The sequence below is a fragment of the Pseudophryne corroboree genome, chromosome 6 (genome assembly GCF_028390025.1).
Source record: "Pseudophryne corroboree isolate aPseCor3 chromosome 6, aPseCor3.hap2, whole genome shotgun sequence".
Taxonomy (NCBI): domain Eukaryota; kingdom Metazoa; phylum Chordata; class Amphibia; order Anura; family Myobatrachidae; genus Pseudophryne; species Pseudophryne corroboree.
Window position 1 is genome coordinate 57,405,968 of NC_086449.1, and position 20,291 is coordinate 57,426,258.

General features: G+C 44.6%; 1 protein-coding gene across 7 annotated transcripts in view; it reads right to left on the minus strand.

Moving 5' to 3' along the window:
- Positions 1–2,585: 2,585 nt before the first annotated feature.
- The window catches only part of LOC134936121 (A.superbus venom factor 1-like), a 283,470-nt gene continuing 265,764 nt past the window's right edge, over positions 2,586–20,291 (minus strand). For all 7 annotated transcript variants that reach the window (XM_063931033.1, XM_063931031.1, XM_063931032.1 and 4 more), the window contains 4 exons: positions 9,556–9,639; positions 8,959–9,042; positions 7,373–7,508; positions 2,586–2,799 (listed from right to left, as the gene is read on the minus strand). In XM_063931033.1, coding sequence (XP_063787103.1) covers positions 2,658–2,799; positions 7,373–7,508; positions 8,959–9,042; positions 9,556–9,639 — 446 coding nt within the window. In that variant the 3' untranslated portion in view covers positions 2,586–2,657. The remainder of the gene's footprint in view (positions 2,800–7,372; positions 7,509–8,958; positions 9,043–9,555; positions 9,640–20,291) is intronic.

Consider the following 20,291-nt stretch of genomic DNA (forward strand, 5'->3'; position numbering starts at 1 on the left):
TAAGAGCTGGTTTAAAGTCTGTAGGCCTCGCTGCATGTGGAACTGTGTGGTTGCCAGTGATTTGGTGATTTACTGGCATATTGGTTTGTGACCAGGCATTTGCATATTGAGTTTGTTGAGGTGTTGGGCCTTGGTGCACTGTGGTGTGTGAAAATGGGTCAGGATGACCAAGTGGTTGTGCATTGTACTGACCTTGGATGTGGCATAGGGATCTGAGTCCTTTTGTTCTGGAAGGATGTCACCTGGAAGGATGTCCGCACTGTCGGGAATGTTTGCAGCAATCAAGGGTCACTGTTGGAGTTGATCGCTAGCTGCCGTTGTTCGCAGCGCAGCGATCAGGCTAAAAATCGGCTGTTCTGCGCATGCGTATGGGACGCAGTGCGAACGCGCGACGTACTTTCACACAAAACGATGCAGCTTTACACAAAGTCGAGCGACTCTTTTCAGTCGCCCGGCTGATCGGTGAGTGATTGACAGGAAAGGGGCGTTTCTGGGAGGTAACTGACCGTTTTCCGGGAGTGTGCCAAAAAACGCAGGCGTGTCAGAAGATAACGCAGGTGTGCCTGGTGAAACGGGGGAGTGGCTGGCCGAACGCAGGGCGTGTATGTGACGTCAAAACAGGAACTAAATAGTCTGTAGTGATTGCAAGGTAGGAGTAGGTTCGGAGCTACTCAGAAACAGCATGAAAAATTTTCGAGCAGTTCTGCTAATCTTTCGTTCGCACTTCTGTTAAGCTAAGATACACTCCCAGAAGGCGGCGGCTTAGCATTTGCACTGCTGCTAAAAGCAGCTAGCGAGCGATCAACTCGGAATGAGGGCCCTTGTCAGATAGTGTCAACTCGAAGAATCCAGATGAAGGTTTATTTCAAGCTGATATTCTTGTAGTTATGCACAAACAGTAGGTGAATAGATGATGATTTACCAGAGCTAGTCAGAAAGTTAACATGGCAGACCCACACGGAGCTGGGGGCAGGATGAGGGCAGGACTAATGACATCAGAACCTAGCTACAGGAAATCAGAAGGGACAAAGTTTAACAAGATGCAAAGCTTTGCAATGGTAACATGACAGCTTATGAAACACATATATATCGTGGGACATGACAACTGCCATGGCTACCCTGGAGGAAGTGAATTGTTGCACCTGTATAACTCACATACCAGCAGAGGCGGATTGTCCATAGGTCTCAGCGGAAAAGTCACGGTGGGCCGATGTATAGACGGGGCCTGTTTTGTTTGTTGACATGTAAGGGATGGTGCTGCCGCCATAGTTACACAGTTTACATTTTTGCTTGTTTTTTGAGTACTTTTATGAGTTTTGTCAACATCTTTACATTGAGTTGGTTGTATAATTTTTGCACAATTTTATGTGTTAAAATTTATATTGCACCAATTTTACATGATAGTCACATATTGGTTAGATACTGGAGTGTAGAATGGGTATCATAGAGTCGACCTAGAAAAGGTTGACATGGGAAAAGTTTGACTCGGAAAAGGTCGACATGAGATTTTTTATGGTTTTGGTTTAGTTTTCGCCGTCACAACACAGGGACCCCCAATTAGTGCACCGCGTCCCCTCACATGGCTCTCTTCACTCACTTACCAATCGTAATCCACGTGGATGTTGAAGTATGAAAAAGTCAAAAATGTATAAAAATTTTTTTACAAAAACTCATATCGACCTTTTCCCTTGTCGATCATTGCAATGTTGACATTTTATCAATGTTGACCTTATGACTATGTCGACCTACTGCATGTTGACAATAGTGGTCCCGTGATGGGCCCCACTGACTGAGGGCCCACCCCCTTCTCTAGGGATCAGGTTCTAGACTGTGCATTCAAATTATACATTACACATACAAGCGGGCTCTTCAGGCCGCAGTCCGACACTGTGCCTAATTCAGACCTGATCGCAGCAGCAAATTTGTTAGCAAATGGGCAACACCATGTGCACTGCAGGGGGGGGGGGCAGACAGTGTCGGACTGGGGTATGAAGGGCCCACCGGGGGAATGCAGTAATAGGGGGCCATACTTAGGGGTGTGGCCATCCTAAAAAGGGGGTGTGGCCAGCCTCCACAGAGGCTTGAAATACACAATAGTTTAGTGCAGTGTAATGCAACATATCTACCATGTATAATACAAGTGCACAGTCTGGAACCTGATCCCTAAAGGAAGGAGTGGGCCCTCAGGCAGTGGGGCCTACCGTTGGTTTCCCTGGTACCCCTGTGGGCCAGTCTGACCCTGGGGGCAGATATATCATGTGTAGAGAGAGTTAGATTTGGATGGGGTGTGTTCAAACTGAAATCTAAAATTGCAGTGTAAAAATAAAGCAGCCAGTTTTTACCATGCACAGAAACAAAATAACCCACCCAAATCTAACTCTCTCTCTGCACAAGTTATATCAGCCCCACCTGCAGTGCATATGGTTCTGCCCATTAGCTAACAAATTTGCTGCTGCGTTCAGGTCTGAAGTAGGCCCACTGTTCTTCTCTCTTCATTTTTTGATGCATACAGAAATAAACCAGCCTACAACTTTTTGATTACTGTATAGAATTCACTGTTTAATTAAAGAACCCTATAAGATACAGTAGATGACTCTTGGTTTATTGTTAGGTATAATCAATACAATCGATAGCTATAAATGTAAAAATAAGGCGATTTAACTGATACATCCACGCAAAAACAACTCTTCTGAGAAGTTGAATATTTCCTCGCAGAACTCAGAATTCTCCCGCTTCTGGCAAAACATGCTGCTTGGCCACATCTCAACCCACGTGTCCTTGGTGATCATGTAACTATACCTGCAGGAAGATAGAAGGTTATGATGTCAGGCAGGGCAAACACATTATCAGTATGGAAACTTCTGTACAAACTCCTGATGTTGTGCCAATTATCCCGACATTATTATGGGGTCTACTGTTCATGGAGTTTCCAGTTATACAGTTTCCATTATGGGTCAGATTCAGAGATGTTCGCAAAGCATCTCCAATGTTTTGAGATCTGTCCATATGAAGGATCTCTACTGAGTATGTACAGACCACAATCATAGTGCCCCTTGAGATACTACATGATTGACATGCTGCTGGCATTTGAGGACAGTGACAGCCAGCATTCCAGAAAACATGGTCATGGTGGCTCCGGTTCAGTATTAGCATATTTTAGCACAGCTGCTGCATAAAAAAATGTGTCCGCAGTGCTACTGCGTCCATCTCTGAAACTCAAGGTCCTGGAATTTGAGATCAACAGTCACTGGCGTATCTACAATGGATGAAGTGTGTGCAGTGTACACGAGCCTCTCGGGTCCAGGAGGGACAACATCACACACACTTCACTAGGGATAGCCATTGAACATCGATGATTCAAAATTATTGATAGTTTATGGCCAACGGCAAATGCTTTTGCCATCAATGCGGATGGTTTCCTTCCAGCAATGATAGAAAACCACCCATTTTTTTTTTTTTTTTTTTAGAAGTTGCCTGGACATGGAGCATAGTTCCTCCCCTGACACCCAGGAAGGCCCTCCCTCAGGTTCTGATTGGCCCACATGCCAGTCAGTGAAAGAACAGGGATGGCCATCGGTTGGAGAAACCATTAATAGTCATCCATTACATACAGTAGTTGGTAACCATCAATGGTCATTTATCACTGTATGTCATGCTGAAGTGCCATCAAATAAGAGCAGTACTGGACAAGAGTGAGTGCCCACTGTAAATCTCTTTACTACAGGAATACATAAACAATTCTTCAGTTTTCTAACGTGTCACCTGTGGATCTCTGACCCCATTGTTGGGGACCATTGTGCCAGGATAATAAACAAACCCATGGTAAAGTTTGTTACACATCTAGGACTTTACATATCATTTCTAAAAATGTCTCAAATTCATAGTGCTGCCAGATTTAGTATACTGCATAGTCACCTACCCTTCCAGAATGTTTGCGAGAGTCCTGGATTATTGGGAGACCTACCTACCGGATTTATGATTGGGTGGGCAAAGCTCCTGCATTTTAGCCCCTCCCCTGAAAATTACACCATCTTCGTGCTGTATCGCAAGACACAGATAAATTGTAAATATAAAATTAAATATACTAATAGTTTCTGTTGTGTTAGAATAGGAGAGTGCCACTGCGCATATTCCAAAATGGCTTCTCTGAGGAGGCTTCATATCCTAACCAAGATGGCCACCGGAGATAGTACTATGCAAGAGTGGTGCTCTGTGGCGAGACTTAGTGGGAGATGGATTCATCCCCCTTAGCAACAGGTGTTACTGCTAATCTAGAATCCTGCACCGCTACCCGTATGAAGAGGACAGTCACCCGCTGATGTGCTGTCACAATCCCGCTCCACTACAAGCTCTTCTTCATGCCTTAACGAGTGTAACCAGAGTGAGTAGAGCTGTACCTTCCCATCTCAATAATCCACCCTACTTGTTACGCCACTAGACTGGACTTTGGGTCACAAACACACCACTGGGGTGTACATTACTCTGCCATTACCACTGCGTAGACACACATATTTCCAACATGTTGTTAGTCATTCACTTAAATTTTCTTTTCCACAACAGTTTGTGTGTCTACGTAGTATACAACACTGTTGCACTTATGCTTTGCCTTGCTTTGATATTTGTAATAGTTTTAGCTACTTTGTATAATTTGTTTCTGTTGTTCACAAAAATTGAAACAGGATTTCCCCCAGACACCCTTATAAAAAACATACATATATGGTTCTCTATTGACGCAAATGATCAGGGCCGTACCTAGGTGTGTGCCTGTGGTGCCTGGCACACAGCGCATATGTACTGCACATGAACTGTGGGCGCAGAACTGCGGCCAACACTGTTAGTTCGGCACCGCTATGTGTGGCGGCGGTATGCTGTAGTAGGCAAATTGTGACTTAAGTGCAGTCTACATTTTAGCAGGCAGCGCTGGGCAGTCAGAGTCTGTTTTCCCCGTGTGCTGCGTCCCCCTCCTACTCTCCTGTATTGTGTGAAGGGACTTCCTGGTTAGAAGAGCTGGCTACTGCCTGCTGCTGCTGTTCACCACCAGGGACATTTAAAATAAGGTACAGTATAGCTGCTCCAGGGAAGAGTGCTGAGACACACACACACACACACACACACACACACACACACACATACATACATACATACATACATACACTGGACTCTACCTGGCATAATGTTTATCAGGGGATCTACCTGGCATGTGGGCTCTGCCTGGCATAATGTGGGCTCTACCTGGCATAAGGTGTATCAGGGGCTCTACCTGGCATGTGGGCTGTGGGCTCTACCTGGCATAATGTGTATAAGGACCTCTGTCTGGCATAATGTGGGCTCTACCTGGCAAAATGTGTATCAGGGGCTCTACCTGGCATAATGTGTATCAGGGACTCTACCTGGCATAATGCGGGCTCTACCTGGCATAATGTGTATCAGGGGCTCTACCTGGCATAATGTAGGCTCTACCTGGCATAATGTGTATCAGGGGCTCTATCTACTGTAGCATAAGGTAAGCTCTACCTAGCATAATATGTGTCAGGGGCTCTACCTGGATAATTTGCGCTCTACCTGGCATAATGTGTATCAGGGGATTACATATGTAATACTGGCGGACGAGATAATGGTTGTCAATTTCCATACAGTGGCATCTCACCCGCCAGAATGCCGGCAGCAGGGCGAGTGCTAAGAGTCCCCTTGCAGGCTCGCTACACTCACAATGCTGCAGGCTCGGTAGCTCGCTGTGCTTGCCACAGGATCTATTCCCACTCTATGGGTGTCATGGACATTGAGTGGGAATAGCCCTGGTGCACCGGGATTCAGACTAGCAGCATTGTTGGCTGTAGGGATTTCGGCATCAGTATCCTGAATGCTGGGATCCCAACAGCCAGCATTTTAACCTCATCCTGTATTAGGAGCTCTACCTGGCATAATGGGGTAAATTTACTAAGATGGGAGTTCTATTTAAAATGGGATGTTGCCTATAGCAACCAATAGGATTCTACTTCTCATTTATCTAGCACCTTCTAGAAGATAATACCTGGAATCTGGTTGCTATTACCAGCTTTAACCTGGCATAATGTGTTCTCTACCCGGCATGTGTACTAGGGGCTTTACCTGGCATAATGTGGGCTCTACCTGGCATAATATGTATCAGGGGCTCTACCTGGCATAATTTGGGTTCTACCTGGCATAATATGTATCAGGGGCTCTACCTGGCATAATTTGGGTTCTACCTGGCATAATATGTATCAGGGGTTCTACCTGGCATAATATGTATCAGGGGCTCTATCTGGCAAAATGTGGGCTCTACCTGGCATAATGTGTATCTGGGGCTCTCCCTGGCATAATGTGGGCTCTACCTGGCATAATGTGCTCTACTGTGGTGTAATGTGTTTAAGGAGCTCTACCATGGCATAATGTGTATAAGGAGCTCTATGATGGCATAATGTGTAGAAGGGGTATTACTGTGTGCTTAAATGTGAATAACGGACACTATTGTGCCGTGTAATGGGAACTGGTACTATTCTGTTGCCACACCCTTTCCCCATGAAGCCACACCCCTATATTTTTGGCACACGCATTCAGTGCACGCTGTCCCTATTTTAAATATGGTGGGAGAGGGGGGTACCAATTGTTTTCCTGACACAGGGCACCATAATGTCTAGTAATGGCACTGCAATGATCAGCTGATCCTACTGTACTGTAAATGGCTCTCTGGCAACAAGGTTATAACTAGGGCAAGTGTACACTGATAATATTGATGGCCATGTAGTCCAGTGTAAGGGCAGGGGTGTCGTGCTTTACAGATGTGTACAAATTGGCATACAGTCGAATATCCACATTTATTTCCATGTGCGCAGTGCAAGTGTAATCGTGAGCGACTTCTGGGCAATTTTTAGTTGCCTAAAGGTATATAGGACCTTACTCAGAGATAGACGCAGATAGTTGCCTCCACCGCAAGGTCTGCGTCCATCTCCTCACATGCTGGGGGCCGTCCAGCACAGGGCAAGACCACCCAGCACGTGTTGCGCCACCTAACGATGCACCCACAATTTAATTACAGACGCATCAGTCTGTGGTTGACCACTTCCTGCGCAGCCCAGTTGTGCTATCAGTTGGCCCGGCGCCATTTTTTTTTAGCCACTGTATGTGAAGTCACGCAGCCGCCCCGAAAACGTGTTTGAACTATAGCACGTCGCATTGCCTAAGTTCTAAAAAGTTACTTTGAGTAATTTATTAACATATTTTAGTTTCATATACTCTACGTTAGAGAACAATTACAGACTGCTATAGTCCTAGATTCTATTAGCTGGACAAAGAAAAGAACTGATACTGGTTCTGCCACTAACTAACAGAATTATTATGTATTGTTACTTACCCAGCGCCCGTGTCCCACAGATCCTTGCTCACACCCCAAATCAGGTATTCCTGGCCTTCCTGTAACTGTAAGGCTTTCTGACATTTGGCATGACTGATAAAACTGCGAATCTGATTCTGAGGATTTATATCCGTGCCTAGGAACAGACAATAGGGACGCAAAAAGAAGATTTCTCAGTAAATTCAAAGAAAACAAGCACAATCAGAAAACAGTAACACATGCTGTACAGATCTATTCTAAATAAAATCAGACACTTGGAAGGCAGCAGTCTTATGCACACTGTATGCTATAACTCCATGTTTATAATAAATAATAACAGAGGTGATTTGGTAGCCAATTCATCATGTTAACGATCAGGGGCTGGGTGGCCCCCAATAATTTATCCAACTTGTTGCAAGAAGTTATCCAGCTTGCTGTAAGAAGCAGTAATTCAACAATGCTGTCATGCAGAGACAGCTGATCCCAAGATCAGCTGTACCTGCAACCCCTACAGGACCGTTTCTAGGGCTGGACGAGCCGTGCGATTGCACGGGGTGCCGCAGTCACTGTATGCAGCTGTACTACATGCAGACTGCCCATCCGCATGTAATGCAGTTAAAAATGTCCCTGCCAAAATGGCCGCCGTCTGAGAGGAGACATGCTAGAGGCCCTACTGGACCTCTAGTAACATGGAATTGACACAGGAGCTCACTGCGCTACCAGGAAGTGTCAGAGAACATGACATGTGTGTGGCTGCAAGCCACTACAGAGGACTGATGATGGAGCACAAGAAGTGATAGGACTTTTAATGTTTGTGTTGTTAATTTTCTGTTTGTACTTGTGTGACCGAGCCCAAGCCTGAAAATATTCTGCACAGTGTCTGCTACCAGTAAAGACGCTGTGTTGTAACCGAAATACCTGCCTGCGAGTCCTTATTTCAAGTACCCGTGTTACTATCTATCTATCTATCTATCTATCTATCTATCTATCTATCTATCTATCTATCTATCTATATATATGCCATTTTCAAGGTCAGTGGAAACATGGTGGTGGTACCCCTTCATACTCAGCCATACTGCATAGGCAGAGGTAAACCTCTATTTGAGGTTTCCGCAATCTGATCGCAATTGAATTGCGATTGCATTGCGGGGCGCTGCCACACATGCTAGGTGGCCGTGCTCTGTGCTGGGCGGCCCCCAACATGTGAGTAGAATGATTGCAGTTTTTGCTAATTTAGAAAAAACTGCGATCAACTCTGAATAACCCCCATGGGATTTATTACTGATATTATCCACGAGCGCTACCACTTCTTTTTCCTTCAAAAACTGGGGTGTAAGGTCGTCTTTTCCTGCAAGGCCACGCCCATTTCAGTGAGGCCACACCCATTTTAGCAAGGCCATGCCCCCTCTCCGGAGGCGCACGCGCCTTTTGCTACTCGCAAAAAATAACTTTTTTAAATGTCTACGGGTGGAGTGCATTTTCTTACTGTTCATACTGGGAGCCAAATGATCTAGAAACGGCCATAAAAATAAATAACGCAATGACCTCAGCTGAAGATAAACAACAGTTTAGAACAGATGAATCTGCAAAAACTATGATTTTATTACCTTCTTTAATGAGTTGAGCAATAGTCATATTATAGACGTCGAAATTGCCCCTGTGCTCGATGGCGTTCAGCTTTGTCTTGTAGACTGTGGGTGGGGGGAATTTTAGTTACTTCAAATGAATTTACTTTGCAATGTAATCACTATATGCAGATAATTATAGCCGATAGTAAAGTGATTAATAAGCTCACAAGTCTACAACTCATACTTACCTACTCTCCCGGAAGCTGCGGGAGGCTCACGTTTTTTGGGGTAGCCCCCCGCACCCCCGGAAGAGTGGGCAGGTCTCCCGCATCCTGCTCGCACCCTAGTGATGCGAGCAGTATGGAGAGATAACCTCCCGCGGGTCCGTCGGGTGGAGAAGGGGTTAAAATGACGCAAATTGCGTCATTTTAGCCCAGCCCCCTTCACGCGGACCCGTGAATCGCGGCATTTCCCGATGCGGGGGCGGGGCTTAGTGATGTCACAGTCCGGCCCCGCCCCCGAAGACACCTGCAGCGTCTCCTCTCCGGGCTTCTTTCAGAGAGGAGAAATACAATGTAGGTAAGTATGCTACAACTTAATGTTTGCAATCAGCTCCAAGAACCATAATGGTCTCACCATAGTCCACAGCCACGTCACACGCTCTGGTAAGTCGTTCAATCGCATCAACCTCATCTAACTGCTGCTGCATAAAGCAATTCTCTGCGAGACGGAAGACAGAAAGTCACGAATGAGTAAAGATATTTTATTGATAAACACTTCACCATTATATAAAAGTTGCAGTGCATGGCACTTTATTCTGTATTCAGGATAATACTTTTTATTAGATCTTAACGTAAGCAGTCATGAGAGAGGATACAAAAGACAATGAAGGTGGATAGGGTGTGTGCAATTGGTTTTGGTTCTAATTAGAAATTTACGGTGGACACTTTTCGGGTTTTGTGTTTTGGTTTTGCATCTGGATCTCCGCTCGTGTTTTGGATCTGGATTGGTTTTGCCAAAACCACCCTTTCGGGTTTTAATTTTGGTTTTGGATCTGGATGATTTTTGAAAAAAACATAAAAACAGCAAAAATCACAGAATTTGGGGACAATTTTGATCCTACGGTATAATTAACCTCAATAACATTCATTTCCACTCATTTCCAGTGTATTCTGAACACCTCACAATATTGTTGCACTGGGGTCGCTGTATGACTAAGCTAAGCAACACAAGTGGGCGACACAAACACCTGGCCCATCTAGGAGTGGCACTGCAGTGGCAGAAAGGATGGCAGTTTTAAAAAATAGGCACCAAAGAGCACATATTGCAAAAAAAAAAGAGGTGCAAGATGGAATTGTCTTGGTCCTCTCACCCACCCTTATGTTGTTTAAACAGGACATGCACAGTTTATTAAACCCATCATTTCAGCAACAGGTGGTCCCCCTGGAAAAAACTCACCAAGTTCTCTGAATCATAGCTAGTTACAAACATACCACCTCCTTATTTGATGGCTTTCACATTATGAGAAGAGGCAAGAGGAAGAAGACAGTGTCAAGAAGGTGATTCAAAATTAGAGAGGCACACGCAATCAGGAACAACACACAGGCTTTCACCTACACTCCTATATTGGTGTGGAACAGAAAGGACTTTAACCAAGCAAATATATAATTACCACATTACTGGAGAAACTGAAAAACTAGGGGCTAAAGCCTCTGAATTTGTACCCCCTTCTCCATTTTCAGGGATTAAGATAATCTCGGATTTAATGCTGGGATGCAAATAAACTGGTGTATACCACAGGATCAAGATTGGATATTTTCCCCTCCACGGAGTCTGGAGACTTATTTTGTGAAAATCTTGAGGGTTTCTTTTTTTTCCATTTTTTTATTGCATTTTATTTACATGTTTTGTAGCAGATGCCTTATTTTAATTTTTCACAGCTCCCAGTTACACGCATGTGAGCATACCTGTGTGTCCCAGTTACACGCATGTGAGCATACCTGTGTGTCCCAGTTACACGCATGTGAGCATATATGTATGTCTTGTTTATCGTATTCATATTTTATTTTCAAATAAAGCAGCCCCTTAGATGTTTTAGTAGCCCCTCGTGAGCCCCACAGCAGCCCTGGATCGGGCAAGTTGAGTTCGGGTGGGTTCGGTACAGTACTAAGCAGGACTGTGCAGTGAATTTTTTGTTATTGAGCCCCTGCCCTAGTGAAGCTTACCACTCTAGTCCAAACTAATTTCATATTACAAGTAGGACTGTGGGAGGAAGCAATGCCACCAGCATGCCTTAGCCTGTCAAGCCAGACATCTTCCTGGCTGTAAGCCACCATGAGACTCCATACTGGGCCTTATTCAGTAACTTTTTGTGCTTCACAGGAGCTCCTGGCCCATCTAGTGCTGCAGTGCAGTGGAAATCTGATGCAATGCAAGATTACTGAAACTCTGTTCTTCTAACACTGCGAGGTCTTGAGATAACCCTACGCAGCCCTTAGGAAAAGAACCCTGACAACAAATGCACATCTTGTAAATAAATAATCCCAAAATGTGGAACATCAATAATAAATAAAAAATAATGGTTGACTAATTGGAGCAATTCATTTGAGTGAGTCCCTGACATGAAATAATTGAGAAGAATCTCTCTCTTATGCTCCGGCAGAAAATCTCACTTTTACCTCTCTGGCAGTTGCGCTGGATTATGATTCAGTCTCTTCTGAATCACACTGACTTTGGCCACAAATGTGGTCTCTCCCCACTTTATTAAAAAAAAGTCAAAATAGCAATTTCCATTTCCACCTTTGCGGCTATGTTTTCACAAATCTGTTTGTGATGTGTTATCAGCCGCAGCACGGCTCATGGAGGAGGCAGGTCCCGGACGTTGTCTAGTGACCGGGACGCTGCACTTCCTCCATCAGCCGGCGCTTCCAGGTCCCGTCCTGTGCCTAGCAATGCTACTGCAGGGGGGATTGGGAGCCACCGAGCGCCTAGCAACCAGGACGCTAAACACAGGCAGTTGTCTTGTGGACGTGCAGCAGCACGGCTGCATGGCCTTTTATTTATCTCTGATTACTGGGTTCTGATTGGTGCAGCACCATTTATATTCACTTCCTGGCCTCTCCCAAATCGCTGGTGATAGTTCCTGCTTTAGTTTGAACCTGTCAGGTCATATGAGATCCTGTCTGACTGTGTTATACCCATGACTCGGAGACCTTGTCAGACTGATTGCCTGATCAGATCCAGCTAGACTTGTATTCAGGTTTTTGTGGAGTCTCCACACAGACACTGTTTTGCCTGCATTTCTTTATTGTATACATCCTGTGCATTGTTGCATATAATTCCAGCCTAGTTAGTAATAACATCTTTGAGCATTGTTGCTTTCATATTTATTAAGTTGCTTATTACATCTTATGCATTGTTGCATTCACAATCATTCGTATATTCAGTGTCGTTGCTTTCAACACCCTGTGCATTATTATAATACATTTTGTTTATGTTAAGAACACACTCCTCAGTCTGTGCCTTAGCATAGTAGTAAGGTTGTGTCAGGTGAACGTCTCATCGTACTGCATTTACCCCTGCCCAGCCTCCGATAGTCGCCTTGTATATACAGAAAACCTGGGGTCATCTGAGTATGGGGAGGACCTAATTCACCCTAGAAAGGCGGCTGCTATAGGTGAAGTCTTTGGCTGCAGGAGACTAAAAGACTGCTGGGCAGTGGGTAATTGCGTGAGTGTCACAAGGCACCAACTATAAACCTATGGAACTGAGTGTAATCATAACATGATGTTGAAGCTTGTTTCATATCTGCTCTAGGCTTTAATTTAAACCTAGGATCAAGAACAGCAGCACCCCTGGAATTATACGTCAGCACCCCTGGACTTATATAGAATAGGCAGCACCCCTGGTGAATTACACAGCATAGCAGACACCCCTGGACTTAAACAGCAGTGGGGCAGCACCCCTGGACTGATGTGGCATAGAAAAGACGTGCAAGATGAAATTGTCCTTGGGCCCTCCCACCCACCCTTATGTTGTATAAACAGGACATGCACACTTTAACAAACCAATCATTTCAGCGACAGGGTCTGCCACGCAACTGTGCTAAAATGATTGGTTTGTTTGGGCCCCCACCAAAAAATAAGCAATTAATCACTCCTTGCACAAACTGGGTCTACAGTGGCAAGATGTCATCCTCATCCTCAGATCCCCCCACCTTCAATGTTCACATCGTAATCCTCACAAAGAAATAATATTCAAACAAACCACATAATTTCGGTGTCAGTGCACTGCTTACGTTATTACCCAAAGTTTCTGAACTAGACAATGACTTATAATGAATGCGCTGCAGGTGACATATAAGGGAGGATGTTCCTAGGTGGTTAACATCCGTACCCCTACTTATTATGGATTGACAAAGGCAACAGATGGCTTGACACCTGTTGTATGGATTTTTGGAGAAATAATTACACACCGAAGGGGTGGCTTTTTTGGTATGTTGCCAAGACATGACAATGGGCTTTTTCATCCCATGGTAGACACCTGTCTCCACTGGTGCCTTATTCAAACAAACCACATCACCATCAGAATACTCATCGTCAACTTCCTCCTCAGCGCCAGCTATACCCATATCCTCCTCATCCTGGTGTACTTCTACATTGACATCCTCAATCTCAATATCAGCAACTGGACTGGCAGTGCTCCTCCCAGCACTTGCAGAGGGCGTGCAAATGGTGGTAGGAGCCCGTACAGTGTTGTGAAGGTCAGGCCTAGACATTGCAACCGCAGACAGTGCCAGCACCCCTGTATTTTCACAACACCCCTGTAATTTTACAGCATACAAGACAAGGCCAGTGTACATGTATTTTCACTGCACCACTGTATTTTACAGCATACAGGACCAGTGTACTTTTATTTTAACAGCAGCATCCCTGTATCTTTACAGCATACAGGACAAGTGTACTTTTATTTAAACAGCAGCATCACTGTATTTTTACAGCATACAGATCCATTGTACTTTAATTTTAACAGCAGCACCCCTGCATTTTTACAGCATACAGGACCAGTGTAATTTTATTTTCACAGTAGCACCCCTGTATTTTTACAGCAAACGGGACCAGTGTACTTTTATTTTAACAGCAGCACCCCTGTATTTTTACAGCATACAGGACCAGTGTACTTTTATTTTCACAGCAGCACCCCTGTATTTTTACAGCATACAGGACCAGTGTAGATTTATTTTCACAGCAGCACCCCTGAATTTTTACAGCATACAAGACAGGGTCAGTGTACATTTATTTTCACTGCACCCCAGAATTTTTACAGCATACAAGACAGGGCCAGTGAACATTTATTTTCAATGCAGCCCTGAATTTTTACAGCCATCACCCCTGTATTTTCACAGCATACAGGAGGAGAGTACCCCTGACCCCTGTACAACACAGTGACAGCCAGGACAGCAACACCCATGTACAGCTGCAGCACATGAAACACCAGTGACAGCCAGGACAGCACCCATAACAGCACAGGGACACCACAGCGACAGGTACAGCACCCCTATAGAGCACACACTGACCCCACCTGACGCCACCACCCACAGAGAGAGACAGAGGTCTGTCTCCTTCACTCTCCAAGTCCAAAGTGAAAATGGCAGCGATGCGCACCTCCTTATATGGAATCCAAAACCCGCGAGAATCTGACAGCGGGATGATGATATTTTCCTTTGTTCTGGGCTCTGAGCCTGGCGGGAAGTCCAGAGCCGGACTCGGATTCTGGCTCAGAATGTGATGTTCGGGGGAGTTCGGTTCTGAGAACCGAATTCACTCATCTCTAGTTCTAATTCATTATTCTCAGGTGTTTTGGTTTAGGTTCATGTTTTGGTTCGGATATAAATCAATAAAAAAAAAGATTTTTTTTTCTTCTTAAAACTGCGCAGAAATTATCTTTTTTTAAATGAGTGAATTTGGTGAAGAACATGTATTTAAACTTATCCAAAGTTATTTTATAAACTTTTTTCATTATTTTATATTTTGTAATATATATATATATATATATATATATACGAATGAATATGCCCGGCACTCCACTCTCTGATACTGACAACTTGCTGCGGTGCCCTCCCAATGAGAGATACTTGATCCCCGATGTGCAGGTATGGGTTTGCAGGCGGCACTCAAGCAGACTTTGTAGCTGTATTAATTCAAGTCAATTTATTTGCCAACATGTTTCGGGGACAGCGCCCCGTCCTCAGGGCCAGACAAGCCAAGTAAAACAAACATAGAACATTTTATAGGATACAGACAGAGACATTAAGGCAGAACATACTCACCTGCTCCACGGCGCGACCGCCCGCCAGTTCGAGTGGCCCCACTTCCGTGTTGCTTCCGCTGACGTCACGGTGCGCCGCGTCGCAGAGAGGTAACCACGGTGACTGTAAACAGACAGCAATGCGTCAACCATGGAAAGAATAATGCACATACAATATTTGCATGATGATTAAAAAACATATAACAGAATACATAAACATTAAAAGCTCAGGATACGCCACGCTCAGTGTAAACAGCTGAAACCTTATCATCTAATAGTCTCTAGTTATCAATACATAACCCACTATATTTAATAAAGATAGTAACTAAACATTTATGAAAAATATTTTGTACGGAGAAAACAATGTACAAAGAGAGCAATATATATGGGAAGGGAAGTGTAGTCATGAATATAACGGAGTAGGTTAGAAACAATTATAGGTTAGTATACCTGTGTTATTTTTCTACAGAAAACATTGTAGACCCAGGTTCTCATTAAGCCCCCTGGGGGACAATGTTCCCAAATTAAAAATCCATCTGGACTCTAACTGTAGCAGGGCCCTATCCCTATTGCCCCCCCTAAGTTTGCGGGGGACATGGTCAATTAGGATGGCCCTAATACTGGCTACCCCATGACCATATTGCATACAATGCCATGCAAAGGGTTGTTCACTCTCCCTCTTCTCCAATGCCTTCTTGATGGCACTCCTGTGGAGTGCCATACGCTCACGAAACTGTCTTATGGTCTTGCCTACGTATGCAAGACCACATGGGCACGTGAGTAAGTAAACCACATGTGTGGAGGTGCACGTCATTCTGTGTTTGATGGGAATTTTACGACCTGTTAGTGGATGGTTAAATGTTGTGCCTACTGTTAGTGTATTACAGGTGGCACATCCTAGACAACGGTAACATCCATTTTTAGGTCTCAAAAAGTGGGATTCCCTATTCCTAGCCAATTCTGTTATATCTGTTATAAGCGATGGGGTCAGCAGTGGCCCCGTCTTATGCAAATGCATTTATGTATCCGTTAGAATGTAAAATGTTTTCCCTGGACCCATTGGTATCCACGCAGGTTTTTTATTACAGGCGATACATAGATGACCTCCTGATCCTATGGCAGGGCCCGAAGGAGGAGTTGGAGTCTCTTCTTAACAATCATAATTCAACTGGACATGTCGTACAACTTACATACATGATACACGAGAAAACCATCAATTATCTAGACGTAACCATTACTAATAATGATGCTCAATTGGTTACCTCTTTGTATGTCAAAACTACAGATAGGAACACTTTATTGAAATATCAAAGCTTCCACCCAGCTCCCCTACGCAAAGGGCTCCCATACTCGCAATTTTTGCGAGTACGGCGTATTACCTCAGATCCGGAGGAGACCCATAGGGCACTGGAGGAGATGAAGTATAAATTTGCGGAGCGAGGGTACCCCATAAGGGAACTGGAGTTTTCTAAACAACGGGTACTAAGCATGACTAGACAACAGGTATTGGAAGCTGGCCCTAAAAAACGGGAAACTAGGGATATCTTTCCCTGGATTAACAAGTATACCAATAGGAGTCAGAGAGTAGTGAAGAAAGCCAAACAAATGTGGCCCATCATACAAACAGATGGAGCTTTGTCATCTTTGGCTAGTACAGCCTTACTACCAAGTCATACAAGGGGGCGAAATGTCAATGATCACATAGTGAAACTTGATATAACAGAATTGGCTAGGAATAGGGAATCCCACTTTTTGAGACCTAAAAATGGATGTTACCGTTGTCTAGGATGTGCCACCTGTAATACACTAACAGTAGGCACAACATTTAACCATCCACTAACAGGTCGTAAAATTCCCATCAAACACAGAATGACGTGCACCTCCACACATGTGGTTTACTTACTCACGTGCCCATGTGGTCTTGCATACGTAGGCAAGACCATAAGACAGTTTCGTGAGCGTATGGCACTCCACAGGAGTGCCATCAAGAAGGCATTGGAGAAGAGGGAGAGTGAACAACCCTTTGCACGGCATTGTATGCAATATGGTCATGGGGTAGCCAGTATTAGGGCCATCCTAATTGACCATGTCCCCCGCAAACTTAGGGGGGGCAATAGGGATAGGGCCCTGCTACAGTTAGAGTCCAGATGGATTTTTAATTTGGGAACATTGTCCCCCAGGGGGCTTAATGAGAACCTGGGTCTACAATGTTTTCTGTAGAAAAATAACACAGGTATACTAACCTATAATTGTTTCTAACCTACTCCGTTATATTCATGACTACACTTCCCTTCCCATATATATTGCTCTCTTTGTACATTGTTTTCTCCGTACAAAATATTTTTCATAAATGTTTAGTTACTATCTTTATTAAATATAGTGGGTTATGTATTGATAACTAGAGACTATTAGATGATAAGGTTTCAGCTGTTTACACTGAGCGTGGCGTATCCTGAGCTTTTAATGTTTATGTATTCTGTTATATGTTTTTTAATCATCATGCAAATATTGTATGTGCATTATTCTTTCCATGGTTGACGCATTGCTGTCTGTTTACAGTCACCATGGTTACCTCTCTGCGACGCGGCGCACCGTGACGTCAGCGGAAGCAACACGGAAGTGGGGCCACTCGAACTGGCGGGCGGTCGCGCCGTGGAGCAGGTGAGTATGTTCTGCCTTAATGTCTCTGTCTGTATCCTATAAAATGTTCTATGTTTGTTTTATTTGGCTTGTCTGGCCCTGAGGACGGGGCGCTGTCCCCGAAACATGTTGGCAAATAAATTGACTTGAATTAATACAGCTACAAAGTCTGCTTGAGTGCCGCCTGCAAACCCATACCTGCACATCGGGGATCAAGTATCTCTCATTGGGAGGGCACCGCAGCAAGTTGTCAGTATCAGAGAGTGGAGTGCCGGGCATATTCATTCGTGTACTAATCAGGATTGACACCAGGAGGTTGCCATATACCTCACAGTCTTTTCCTGCACCAAGGCACCCCTCATTAATTTGTATTTGAACACAGGACCGGGACTTTATTTCGCAGTTCATTTGAGCTGCCTATTTTAGCAGAACTTGGGAACACACTGCTTAGTGTGACTTGACACAGCTGGATCCATCATTTATCTTGGTCTACTGATTATTAACATGGCTGAATTTAACTCTGAAACTGGAGGCAGCGTTGGACTTAATTCATCGTGATGCACGTGAGCGTTTGAGTTTCTCGGACGCCGAAGCAAAAGCGATACTGGTGGAAAGACGCCTGGAGGATGAGCCCATTAAAAGTACCAATGAGGAGCTGTTTAAAAAGTGGGTCAAAATGAAACAAAGAGAAGTGGATTTCTTATACCACGGTATATCACTATCTGATTACTATCGGAGTAATCTAATACCGAGAGGGTTCAGGATTCGCAACTCACCAACAATTGGTCGATACAATACAGCATTTTGTCGACGGTGGGTTGCGATCCTGAACAAATGTTCCATGGATCTCATCTTGTTGGTTGTGGAGGAGTCCACAAGAGAACTCAATAGTACACGTGAACAAATACAGGCCTTTGAGACCGAACATAAAGCGGCCTTATTAATAGACACCCAAACGGATTGGGTCACGAAATTGAGCGGTCAGCTTGAACAATACCGCCAGGAACTGGTACGTTTTAAGAAGGATAAACTAATAGCCGTCCAGAGGGACTACCAACAAAGACAGGTCTACCCCTGGCTAGGTGGTATGCGACCAGGCCAGGACAGGCAATACCCCAACCGCCGTTATCAAAATCGCCGACGCAGAGAACAACAACAGGGAGCGAGCACATCTGCCAGTGACTCTGAGTTCGCCCCAGAGATGACCTCAACTACAGAGCCACAGCTCCCTTTAGGGCAAGACCCTCATTTCATCCAAACCCGTTCCAATCGCGTACCAACGCCGGGACGCGGACGAGGGAGAGGACGAGGCGGGCGGGGCAGAGCCAAAGGAACATCCGGGCAAAGGCCTCCAAGACGATGAAAGAATCCATCTTCAACTTATCCTCCACCCCTCTTTCTGACATGGAGTATCAGGTATTATCCAAAGGACTATCCTTCGTCCCTACAACAGCACCTAACCCACTGGAGTGGAAAGTAGAAATGCTTCGTTTGAACAGATCCCTCAGAAGAAGAGAATTCTTCAATGACCGGACCCCAGGATCCCCGACCACAGCCATTCCGCCCAAAATACAAGCAATAGCCCCCCGATCACAGTTTGATCCTCAGAGCCTCAACCCTTCCATTCGGACATTCTCACGCATGTTGGAATTAGAGGGCAATAGTCAAATCCAGTACCAGGGACATAACAATATGACTAGATGTGAGATGTCGGCTCTAAAGGAACTGTCTAACAGGACTGACATAGTGATCAGAAAAGCTGATAAAGGGGGAGCTATAGTGGTCCAGGACCTTGGGGATTACATTAAGGAAAGTGACCGCCAACTTAATGACCCCGCTGTATACAAGAGGTTGACCAGTGATCCCACAAGGGAATTTAAGTTAGAATTAGATCTTCTATTGAAAAATGCCTTAGAACAGGATATTATTAATTCACAAATCCATAAGGCCCTCACAGTAGATTTCCCTAAAGCCCCGCTGTTCTATACGGTCCCGAAGGTCCATAAGACCATCATTGACCCGCCCGGTCGACCTATAGTATCAGCCAGGGGGTCACTGTTTCAACCTATATCTGTCTATTTAGACACTTATCTCAACCCATGCATACAATCTATACCGTCTTACTTAAAAGACACCACGTCACTACTTATACAGTTACAGGATCTGGGTCCATTGCCGGAGGGATTGGTCCTGTGTAGTGCGGACGTCACAAGCCTCTATACCTGCATCCCACATGATGCAGGTATGGAGGCAGTTAGGTTGTTGATAGATAACAATATGGATTATAAAGGGCCTGAGATATCTTTTTTTCTGTCTTTGTTGAACAAGGTACTTAGTCGAAATTACTTTGTTTACAACGGTAAATTTTGGTTACAACTGGCAGGAGTAGCGATGGGGTCAGCAGTGGCCCCGTCTTATGCAAATGC